This window comes from Heloderma suspectum, chromosome 1 (assembly GCF_057233095.1).
Source record: "Heloderma suspectum isolate Gila_16-S chromosome 1, 16-S_ref, whole genome shotgun sequence".
Lineage (NCBI taxonomy): Eukaryota > Metazoa > Chordata > Lepidosauria > Squamata > Helodermatidae > Heloderma > Heloderma suspectum.
Window position 1 is genome coordinate 69,400,816 of NC_139458.1, and position 12,441 is coordinate 69,413,256.

The 12,441-nt window shown below is 42.6% G+C and overlaps 2 protein-coding genes across 2 annotated transcripts in view; one reads left to right on the forward strand and one right to left on the reverse strand.

Annotated features, from left to right (window-relative positions):
• The window catches only part of DNAJC17 (DnaJ heat shock protein family (Hsp40) member C17), a 34,206-nt gene that overhangs the window by 2,131 nt on the left and 19,634 nt on the right, over window positions 1–12,441 (reverse strand). The window lies entirely within an intron of this gene.
• Window positions 3,470–4,192, forward strand: C1H15orf62 (chromosome 1 C15orf62 homolog). The gene has a single exon (XM_084845586.1). It carries the CDS (start codon window positions 3,563–3,565, stop codon window positions 4,100–4,102), a length of 540 nt encoding a protein of 179 aa, XP_084701712.1. The 5' UTR covers window positions 3,470–3,562; the 3' UTR covers window positions 4,103–4,192.

The window sequence follows — 12,441 nt, forward strand, 5'->3', positions numbered from 1 at the left end:
TCTCACTAGGTGACTATTTGCAATAGGTGTTTTGCCCATGCTAAATGAAAGTGATCTGATGCTCCTGTGTTAACATTAAGGCAATGAACAATATTTTGATCCTAGAGCAATTAAAGAATTGCATTAGTACTTCCCATTATACTGTAGAAACAGGAAACGTATTTACCGTTTCCATTTTTATTCCACCCTGGCTTCAAGTTTAGGTCTGTGTGCACAGGGCTCAGGCACACACATTTCTTCTTTATAACAACCCTATATGGTGTGAGTGTTACACAGTGAGCTACATAGCTGAGTGGGGATTTGAATCTGGGTCTCCCTAGCCTAAACTCAACCCTAGCTACTGCACCATACTGATTCTCATCAAGATATTTAGACAAAAGCTACTTTGCATAAGCTCTTCTGGAAATAGCCTCAGGACAGGAGACAAAATTAAGGTTTACCTTACTTCCTCATGGCTGACAATTTTAATTCAAGGCTCATTTTTGCATGTCTGATGGGAAGAAGAAAAGACTGCAAGGAGAAACACTCTCTAAGAAAGTAGGCTATTATGAGGTTCTTACAGATAAGACATTGATTGATTTTAAAAATAGGCAGATGCCCAGGGCCAAGAGAATGTTCCAAGTAGCAAGTGAAGAAATTGTGACTGAATCCAAGTCCCTTCATCCTTCTGTTACCATGAGAAACAGGATGGGATAACGTTCAATGGTCATGTCAGCCGCATTTAAGCAATGGCATTCAACACAAACTTGATCCTGATTAGTGCCAACTTTGTTTTCAGGGGCCTAATTAAAACTTTTCTTTTTACCCAAGCATTTAAACATTTCAGAATTTTAAATGTAATTTATTTGTAAATTGAATTGATTGTTGTGTTTTTGTTTGGCTTGCTAGTTGATGAGTTGCTGTTTCAATGACTCTTTTCATGTGTAAGTGTATGGTTTTTATATTGGATTTGTCTGTTTGTTTTAATGTTGTGTGGGATCCCTTGTGGATGAAGGGTGCTTTATAAATTTCAGAAATAAAGAAATACATTCTTAGGCTAACACCTGTACTGTTGCCATGTTCCTGTATGTGAGTCACAAGTGCCAGGATTCTATGTCTCATCACCGGACACTTCTAATTTGAAAGTTATGGGGAAAAATTCCATTTCCAAGCATAGGTAGAAATACACAAGTCCCTCAAATTTGGAGCTTGGCAGACAGAACTAAACCTTACTATGTGCTATTATACGTTCCTCTCTTCCTCTTCCACCACCAGCCACACTGAAGAGTGGTATTAATGAAAGTGGTTCAAGTGTACCATAGAAGCCTTGAATTCTCCAGAGGCATTGTATGTGCACTGATGTTTCACAGAACTACACACCTACTTCCTGCAACCTCTGCAATTAACTAATAGTGTAAATCCCAGTTTCTGATGTGACTGAGTCAGCAAGGGCTTGGCACAGAACACACACAAAGGAATTGCCACCCACAAAACATGAGTGACTGAGTGAGAAGAGTAGAGAGCAACACTGAAGGAAAGGTGCTCTAGGGGAAGAAAGCTGAAAAGATACAGTCGACTTTTAACCACTGCCAAGGCAAGAATCCCCAACACAGGTATGCTGTGCATTATGCTGGATGGGCTTCCTTCACAGTTCCCTGCTTGGCTGCCTCCCTATTGCTCCATCTCACAGTAAGTAGTAACTCAAAATTTCATTGCTTTTAATGCTGAGCTCCACAGCCACCTCATTTACAAATCCTTCAAGAGCATCTTCTTGCTAATGCCCCCCTCCCCTCTGAACTAACAATGAAGAGCTAATGCTGACCTTTTTACTGTGGATGACTGAATTTATTTATTTATTTACAACATTTATATACCGTTCCACATCTAGTCAAATTCTGGAGTGGTGAACAATACAAGATAAAAAGAATAAAACATCATATTTAAAAATTGTTTTTAAAACAGGGTACCAATAAAATATACTGATGCTGTTTTGTGCTCCAGAATGGGTTCACACAGCGACATGCCTACACCAACCTTCAACCACCCATGATGTGACAGCCGATGCTGAAAGTCAGGCCCACTAATTCCTTTCTGTGGTAAAGATGTAGAGATGGTCTAAAGCAGGGGTGGGCAGAAAGGCAATCTCCAGATGTTTTGAATATCAACTCCCAGCGTTCCTGACTATTGGCCATTGAACAGCTGGAGATCTACCTTCTGTCCAACCTTGGTCTAAAGGACTAAGCAGGGATGGGCAACCTTGAAATGGCAGGCCACAGATAGGACCCTGCGTGAGTAAGTGTTGTGCCACTGTTTACAATCAGTATTAGATGGACAAAGCAAGGGGAAGGAGAGGTCAAGGACTGACAATTGAGAAGTGGAGATGGGGTAGGGAAAGTCAGGAGGGAGCAGATATGTTGATCAGCTGAGACAAGGCATGGGGTGGGTAAGTCAGGAAAGATTTTGCCAGAGAATTTGGTCTTAAGCAGAGATCTGAAGAAAGAAAAGGGAAGTGGTCTGATGAATAGAAAGGGCAAAGCTATCACAGGTATAAGGAGCAACAAGGTGGAAAATGAGGCAATGCTGTGTGTGCGTGTGCACACATGCAAGAGACACAGAGAGCGAGAGAGAAAGAGATGGACTTGTAAAAAAAAACCTGTAAAAGATTGTGTAAATGGGGACTACAGAGAAGGAGACTTATAAGAGGGCAGAGTAGGGGAAAAGTGTTCCAAAGGAATCAGTGGACAGGAAGATGGTGTGAAGCAGCAGAAAAACAGGACTGCAGATATGGCACAGGATGAGGAGCAGTCCAAACATCTCAAAGATTACACCTTTTGCCCCTGCAAGTAGAATATAACCTTACATTAGAAAGGGCTGGACTGTATCCACGCATTAGCAGTGAATTAGCTCTATGAACCATGGCTTTCCATAAGCCATGGCAGGTCAAGTAGCAGGAGAATAAGAAGAGGAAAGCCCCATCCTGTGCACAGCCAAGACTCTATTGAATCTCAGCCAATTGGGAAGATCCAAGCCCAGGCCTCTCAACTGCAAATACTTCAGTTGTGCATTATTTACCCCAGCCTTCCCCAAATTAGTGCCCTCCAGATGTTTTGGATAACAGATCCTAGCATTCCTGACACTGGCCATCCTGGCTGGGGCTGGTGGGAATTGAAGTCCAAAATATCTGGAGGACACCAGGTTCAAGAAGGCTGATTTGCACCCCAAGTTATGATTGGTTTTAAAATTGCAATACTTGAAGTGTTTTTTGTATGCACCTTCCTGACATTTGGACTTTTGAGAGCAAATGTTCTAAAATCTTGATAACTCGGGTAGTTTTGCACTTCTAGCCATACTTGCTGGGCTAGGAAGACTGGCATGAAAACCATCTTGGGTACAACCAGTACCTACCAGCTTCTTTAATGCAAGTGAGTGGTAAGAGTATGTCTTTTTGAGGAAGCCAGCTTGTTGGATTTTTTTTTTCTTCCAGGAACTAGAAGAAAGAAGCAGACTCTGATTCTGAGAGCCTCAATTCAACCAGGGTCTCTGGCCTCTGTTGAGCCATTTGCCTTTTCCTGTTTCCCTCACCATGGACACTTGGCGCAGAGGATCCATCAGGTCCTCAGGTTTCTTCAAACGTCTGTCATTCAGGAGGCACAGGAAGCTGGGCAACCAAGTCATCATCTTGAATCATAACACCCAATCCCTAGACACCAATGGACCGTACAACAAACAGGGGCTTCTAAGAGACTTGAAAGGGAAGTCGGACTATTTTTCATGTCAGAGTGAGCAAAACCTAGCCACCAAGCCACAGCCACCACCCAAACCACCTCGGCTGTATCTGGACAGCGCCAGCTGCCCCAACATAATCAACCACACAGATTCTCCCTCTACAGACATCTCTTTTCCAAGCACTTCCCACCACTCCCATAAGGCCACTCAAACACCACCAGAACTAGTTTGCAAGGACCAAGCCATGGACTGGTGGCCCTCTGAAACCACTTTCCAGTATGGTAAGCCTCTTCCTGATCCATCAGACCCCTTCCTTTCCTTCACACTTGACCTGGGACCCTCACTCCTTGATGATGTTCTGCAGACTCTCAGAAAACAGAACTTACTACTAAATTAGTTGCTCTTCTAGCTTAAACAGAGGGATGAAAAGTGCTGGACTACTGGCTGTTCCTCACTGGTACACATCCCAAGCTGCATCTTGTCCTTTCTCACCGAGAGAACTGAGGACCCCCTTCTCACCGAGCTGCTGCAGTACACAAGCAGATGAGCGCACTGTTTGTTGAAAACTAATACTGCTTCATCTCACTTTTCCAGTCCACTCTGGAATTTGTACCCCACTCTGATGGGTATTCCATGCTGCAGCCAAGACACTTGGCTAATTTGGGCCATATTGGAACAAATTTGTATGTGCAAAAGAGTGGGTGATTGTGGCATGCTACATGAGGCTCAATACAATAAAGAACAGATGGTTTTGTTTGGATCACATTGCAACCATCTGAAATACCAAGTATCCCAAAGTCAGAGCTGTTGCATATGAGGCTAGTTCAGAGACAGAAGGCAAGAGCCTTAAACTATGCATAATTGAAGTAGAGACAGTGAATATGAAGATTATCTTCCTTTATGTCAGTACATATTTTCCCTCATTAATTCTAATTAATGGGCATATTTAAGCTATTGGAAAGTCATACCGAAGCACTTGTTTCTCTTACTATTTATCATGGGGGAAAGGGACTACGTAACAACTGCTTCTACAACATGCTATGAATAAGCCACTGTAAAATGTGAAAGAGAATGTATATTTTAGTCCTTATTAAAAGTATATACTGTACTTCCTTTGCACCACCTTTAATTTCCATTGGCAAGGACTCATCTAACACAGTGTGACTGGAGAAAACTCTATTACATCAACTGCTGGAAGAGCACAAAAGGGGCACTGAGGGAAGCACAATACAGCTATTACTCTACACTGCAGACCCAGAAGACAAAACTACAGCATAGCAGCCTAAGACCCTCCACAAGCAACATCACCCAGTGACTCAGGGCTATGGCACTACTGATTTAGGTGTTGCCTGACAAGGCTTTCTGTGCTGCAATCACCCTGCATCTTCTTCCATTTGTAGCCCCCCTGTGTTTTCCCAACACCTCATCTGTCCTTTTCATTATCACAAAAAATCAGTTGAGGCGAAAAAAGCAGAATAGCTGCACAATGTCTTTTGATTATAGCGCTAGGAGCCCTCCGTCTGGAAGCACCTTTAGAGTTACTACCCTGAATAAATTACTCTTACATGTAGAGCAAGCATGGGCAACCTTTTTTCTGTTGAGGGCTACATTCCTTTGTGGGTAATCTGTCAGGGGTGACATGCTGGTGACGGTGATGAAGCCAGCAGTGGGCAGGGCCAGAGCCCAAAATGGATGGGTCACCTCTTTTCTCTTTCCACCACCTGCTTTTCTCTCCCTCCCTCTTCCTCCCTGCCCAGTGGGATATCATGGAAGGGACAGACTGCATTTGCCAGAGGTGTGAACTGATCCCTTGTAGGGAGCTTTTGAAATTAGGCCGAGGGCCACTTGCAGTCCTAGAGTCACAGGTTGCCCGTCCTGGATGTAGAGGGATTTCTAAACATCCTCCCTTGCTCACTATCACAGGTCAGTCTCGGGGCCAGCTATAAGCATGCTTAATTTAGCTGCTTTTATTTTGGAGCAACAGCAGCTATGGGACCCCAATTGGGCCCCTAAACAGGTTTTCTGCTAAAAATCACTTCCTTCTAGGCTGCTACTTGCCCCTGAAGGTGCTGTCTGCAGTAAATAACACTTCAGGGGGCAAAATGCAGGCAAGAAGGAGTGATTTCGATCCACTTTAGGCCTTGATCCAAATCAGGAACACTTCAGATCAGCATCTGGCAGCTGCTTTTTCTCTGAAATAAAAGCACCAAGCTTAAGCATGCTTGTTTAAACATGTGAGTAATGTCAGGTGTAGTCTGGTCTTCAGTAGAGCAAATGTTTGCACTGAATTCTAAACTCCACCCACTTCTGAATACCTTCACCATCAAGATAAAACTGAAGTATGCCAAGAGCTCCTAATTAACCAGGGACTTTTGTCCTTGCTTCAGCTTCTGGCTGAACATTATGAATGAATGCAGGGTTTATTTCCTCAGGTTAACTGTATGGGTATACAGCCTTTCAGAAATGCAAGGCATCCTATACTCTACAGCAGGGAAAGGCAACCTGGTGTCCTCCAGATGTTTTGGGCAGCAACTCCTATAACCCCTGACCATTGGCCATGCTTTTGGGAGTTGTAGTCCAAAACATCTGAAGGGCACTAAATTGCCTACCCCACTGTACAGCCATGTATAGTAGCATGTCTTCTCAACTAACATGTCACGCAGAGAAAAATGACTGCAATTTTGTCCAGCTGCTAGTGCCAAGCGAGTGCCTCTTCTGCTAGCTGCACTCAATGATGCCTGCTTAATCTGAATTATCTTCGTAGAAAGTGATCCTCCTCTCACCCTTGTAACACAGAAAAATCAACTGAATGTGCAGCATTACATATCTCACGGAGCATCCCAACAAACAGGTTAGTTGGCACACAGGATGTTGCCATCAGGATGACAGCACAGACAAAATAGGAGACATGTGTTTTTCTCAGTACAGAGGTGGGGGTGGGGAGGGAGATCTGCAGTGGAGCCACCCCACATCGAGAGCACTCCCAATTCCCAACAGGTTTCCAGAAGTTTTCAGGTGTAGGGCAGGTAAATATATATTAACTGGGAGGCTAGCAGGCATATATGAGGACATGAACAGGACCAAAAAACAACCCCAGGGCAGATGGAGGTTTTGAGATTAGCACCGAAGTAAATGTTAACTTCAGGATTCTTCCTAGTCTTTAGAGATGCAGCCTGGGTTTTGGACATCACAATAACCCACGATGGGTTAAATAATCATTTGTTATCATGTCGTCTGTCGAGAATTTCTTAATCCACTTATTTGGCTGAAACAACCCACTCTGAAAACCCATGGTCTGCAGTAAGGGTTATTTAACCCACCATGGGTTATCGCATCAACTGGCACTCACCATAGCTTATTCTGACTGCCTACAGAGTTGCCTGGCAAGAGCAGCCAAAACTGCTGAGGCCGCTCTGATCCAGCCTGCAGAGCCCTTTTTCCAAGATCTGACAAGCAGCCCAGGGAGAACCGCAGCCAAACAAGCACAGCCTTCCCTGAAACCGCGCTACAGTTACAAAATGACAGCTTTCCTCTAGTACAATGATAGCCCCATGCTATCACAGTACCCCACTACAGTGAAGTTACACAGTGACAGGCTTCCTTGATCACTACTTTGAAACTGCGCAATTTGGAAAACAGGGAATAGGGAAAGAACTGCTCACTTTTCCATGAAGAAGTGCAGCTCCGCAATTATCCGCTACAGCATCTGGAGGGTCCCCATAAAGGCACCCCACCTGGGCAATTTTGCCCCATTCCAGCAAGCGTCAAGGAGTTATAGTTCCCACCCCGCTTTTCCTTTTCTGTGCACTTTTCCTTGAGGAAGCAAAACTGCAATTATCCAGTACAGCTTTTGGAGGCTCCCCATGAGGGCACCCCACCTGTGCAATTTCGCCCCATTCCAGCAAACTGCCAAGGAGTTACAGCCCCCACCCCCTTTTCTGGCTACTTCTCCGTGAAAAAACAAAGTCAGGCAGTACCATTCTGCTGTGGTGTGGGGCAGCTGTGTGTCAAGTTTTGTCCCGATCCTGCAGTTCCAAGGGTTTATAGACGCCACCCCCTTTTTGGTACCTGGGATTTTTGCCTTTAAAGCTATAGACAATGCTACAGCAGCCAGTTTCACCTGTCCCTCATACTGTGGTAGCGCTAATTCGCTCTGTCGCTATATCACAGTTGTGCACTTAAACCTATAGGCGGTACTGCGGTAGCCCTTTAAATGTACAACTGCAATATAGCAACAGAGCACTTCAGCGATACTGAGAACAGAGGCAGCTCTGCCAGCAATGTGGAGGCGGGGGAAGCACAATTCCACTTTAATGCTAAAGCACTATAGAGCTTTAGTGATTTTGAGTACACTAAAGGCATCTAGGGCTCGACCTTGGGGGAGCTGGGGGTGGCGACAGCTGACAAGAAGCTCTGGCGCGGGCTGGTCCATGCAGTCACGAAGAGTCGGAAGCGACTGACCAAATGAACAACAACAAAAAGGCATCTATGCCAGCAATGGCTATGGGGGGGGAAATGCACAACAGAGGGTTTTGCGGGTGCACTGGGTGCCTCCTGACTACGGGAGGCTGCCTATGAATTTTTGTACCGATCCTGCAAACTGTCCTGTTCTGGACTGAGCAGAAGCCCACAGGGCTCAATACAAGGCAGCAAGAAGCAGGGCAGCAAGGGCAGAAGTCAAGGCAGGAGTTGCAACACCCAGGAGAGCTCCTAGTGAGCAACTTGCTCCTACAAAGTCTGAGGCCAGACCAAAGCCTTTTATACTACAGTCCCAGACTCCACCCTTTCCTTCAGAGTGGAAGCCTTAAAGGGACAGGCCCCTGGCTTGTAGCCTAGCACTCCTCCGTCACTCCAAGAGTTCATGCCCGGCACACTGCCGGCACTGGCACATTGGATCCCTGGAATGTGGGCCTCTTGTAGATGAGGGTGCTGGTCCGGTGCTGGGGCTAGGCTCAGGGGACTCTGGAGGCTTGGGCTCAGGGGTTTCCGGCAGTTCTGCAGCGGTGCTCAAACCTGGAGTTTCCTCTGTGGGTAAATTAATTGCTATGATTAATGTACATGGGCCAAATATTGATTCTCCGGCTATGTTTCATGATTGTTTTGCTAAACTGGTAGATATCGCCTCTGATTATTTGATTGTGGGTGGGGATTTTAACAAGGTATTAGATCCTTTGTTAGATAGGAGTACATTTTCTCCTAAGACCCAATCTGTTGTGAGATTTGTACTCCAGGTTATATGATAGAATATGGTTTAATTGATGTTTGGGGAATTTTACATCCTGCAGATAGAGAGTATACTTTTATTTCACCTGTTCACCATAACTGTTTTAGATTAGACTACTTTTTGATTTCTACATCTTTAGTACGTCAAATCAAAGATTGTAAGATTGACACATTAGTAGTGTCAGATCATGCCCCAGTATGTTTGGAACTGCAATTTTCTGATACTCCTAGGGCCCCCAGTCTTTGGCATTTTAACATTTCTCTTTTTAATGATGAGAAGTTTAAAACTCAGATGTTAGCTGAACTAACAAGAGTACTTTATTAATGAGGGTACAGCGGATTCGTGCACCACTGAATGGGAGGCTAGTAAAGCTTTTATAAGTGGCCGAATAATCTCTTACGCCTATCAAAAGAAGCTTTAAAAAACTCAACAGACGCTTTTAGACAAGAAGCTGAAATCTCTTATAACTCAGTTTGCCACTTCCCCTACAGCACAACTTTATTAAGAGCTACAGAATACTAAGCATGAGCTCAATAATATTCTTTCACAACAGGTGGAATTTGCTTTGACCTGTCTACAACAAAAATATTGGGAAAATGGTGAACATCCTAGTAAGATCATTGCACATCATCTTCAACAGCACCAACATCAAAATGTTACTGCAGCCATTAAAGATGAGAATGGCAAAGTATATACTTCTCTCACAGACATAAACTCACAATTTTAAAGGTTTTATTCTGATCTGTATAGTTCTGGTAATAAGATACCAGAGCAAGATATGGATGCTTTTCCCCCCTCAGATTAATCTTCCATGTTTAGATTCTTCACAACAGCTCCTTTTAGCTCCTCTGCGTTTAGAGGAAATTATAGATGCAATAATGAAAATGAATACTGGGAAATCACCTGGACTAGATGGATTCTCAATTAAATGGTGTAAAACATTTTCTAATTTTTTGGCCCCAAAGTTGTATTGCCTCTATAACCACATTTCTGAGGCGGGCTCCCTTTCTTTATCATTAAATGACGCTTATATTACTGTGATTTCTAAGCCAGGCAAGGATCATACCCATTGTGCTAACTATCAACCTATATCATTAATTAATGTAGATATCAAAATATTAACAGCAATCTTGGCCGATAGATTATAACAAGTCATGGCCGCATTGGTTAGACCAGACCAGGTGGGATTTATTAAAAATAGACAGGGGGCTGATAATCTGATTAGTTGTTGATCTAGTTGCTTTAAACTCTGAAAGAACTGACCAGGCAGCCATCATTTCCTTGGATGCAGAAAAGGCCATTGACAAAATTCATTGGAAGTTTATTTTTATTATATTAATTTTGGTTTACCTACAGAATTTTTGAAATGGGTTAAAATCTTATATTCAGCTCCAAGAGCGAGAGTAATGACTGATGGTTAATTTTCAGGGTTGTTTTTTTTTAACTTGGGTGGGGCACCAGACAAGGTTGTCCACTCTCCCCATTGATATTCAACTTATGCTTGGAACCCCTGGTGTGTGCTATTAGACGAAATAGTAGTATTCTTGGATTTTGGTTTAGAATTTAAAATTAGACTTTATGCTGATGATCTTTTGTTGCTTATCTTGAGACTCCAGTCGTCGGTTCCAGCTTTGAGGAAATCGATTAATACCTTTGGTGAATCGTCCAGTTATTCAATTAATTGGTCAAAGTCGGAAATAATGCTGATTGGAGATAGGGTATACTCCAGTGTATTAGCCAATTGGCAGTTTTGAAGGTGCCCAGAGTTTATTACTTATTTGGGAATAATTATCCCTAGAGAGATATCTCAAATGATTAGGTTAAATTTAAACAAGTTGACTTAATGATATTTCACGAGATATAGATAGATGGGCATCTTTAAAGTTGAGTTTATGGGGTAAGGTGAAAACACTTATGATGAATACCATACCTCAAATTATTTATGTTATACATGGGATCCCTATACTTATACCCCGCAAATATTTCCAAAAAACTTAATGCTTTGTTTTGAAAACTTGGGCGGGGTGTGTGTGTTCCTTTCCACCAAGAATATCTTTGCAAAGGATGCAACTTCCAATTCATGAAGGTGGGTTCAGTTTTCCGGATCTAGCTATGTACCATTGGGCCTATTTGCTGACTTATATTAAATTTTAATCTTTTCCACTTAGATTAGATTTTCCACCTTGATCAGTGTTGGAATCTTCTTGTCTGGAACCTCTCTTTAAATGGATGGCATTAGGTTCTCAGCATATTAAGGCAGACAGAGCTCCTCCCACAATTTTGGCAGCAAGAGAAGTGTGGCATACAACGTCATGTCAATTAGAGTTTGACCCATTTTCCCATGCTAAATTGACTTTATGGGGAAATCTAGATTTAAGAATTGAAAAGAAAATGTCTTTATGGCAGACCTGGGCAGACAAAAATGATCTTTACCCTGGATCAGTTATTGCGGGTTGATGATGAGTTCTTGTTATTTTCAACTTTGAGAGATCAGTTTGATTTGTCTGCTACAGTGGAATGGCAGTACTTGCAATTGAAACATTTGTTGGTATCTAGATTCGGTCCTGCTGCTTTTACTGCTTCGGAGTCTCCTTCATTACTGGAAATACTCATTGAAGCTGATCAGTTATATCAACCTACGATTCATGTTTATAAATAGTTATTGCCAGTGAATAAATATGATACAAGTGGTTTACAGCAAGAATAGAACAGGGAATTGGAACATCCTATTTTGTTTAATAAATGGACTGCCATTTTGGCATCTGTATGGGATATCTCAACAGACCTTCGGTGACGCCTTATTCAGCACAAACTTTTGTTTCGGGTCTACTGGACACCACAATGTCTTTTTAATAAAGGTGTCAAATTGGGCAAATTGTTGGAGGTGTAATGCAGTCAATGCTTCTCTTATTCATGTGTTGGAAATGCCCAATGGTTGCCTCCTTTTGGGAGGAAGTTATTATACGGATACATTTTGTATTGGAAAATTCTTTAATATTTACTGATGTAAATGTTCTTTTAAATTACTTACCTGCTTCTTGGAATGTAACACATGGTCAGTGTAAATGGATTTTTCGTGCCCTTTTGGTTGCTGAAAGACTGATACTACGACAGTGGAAGGATAAAAGCTCACTGCCTATAATGCAATGGATTGAAGACTTAACAACACTAGCAACATTTGAAAGAGTGGTATATAGGCGTAAATTGCAAATGGACTTATATGTGGATATTTGGTCTGCTTTTACTGAAGTTTATATGTAACCTATAATCCCCCCCCTTTTTAACTCTTTCTAGAATGTTGTAATAATTCAAAATTGAAGGTTTTAGAATGTTGTTATACTTTTTCTTCTTTTTGGTTTTGTTATGTTGTTTTTTGTTTGTTTTGTTCGTTGAAATTCACAATAAAAAATTGTGGGGGGGGATCTGGAGTTTCCTCTCTTCACACCACTGGATCTTCAGCTTCAAAATCCATGTCACTGCTGGACTCCCAAGTCATGACACCAACCCCCAAG

Bases quoted from the DNA above. Each gene is read 5' to 3' on its own strand.
- C1H15orf62 (XM_084845586.1), top strand. From the start codon at position 3,563: ATGGACACTTGGCGCAGAGGATCCATCAGGTCCTCAGGTTTCTTCAAA.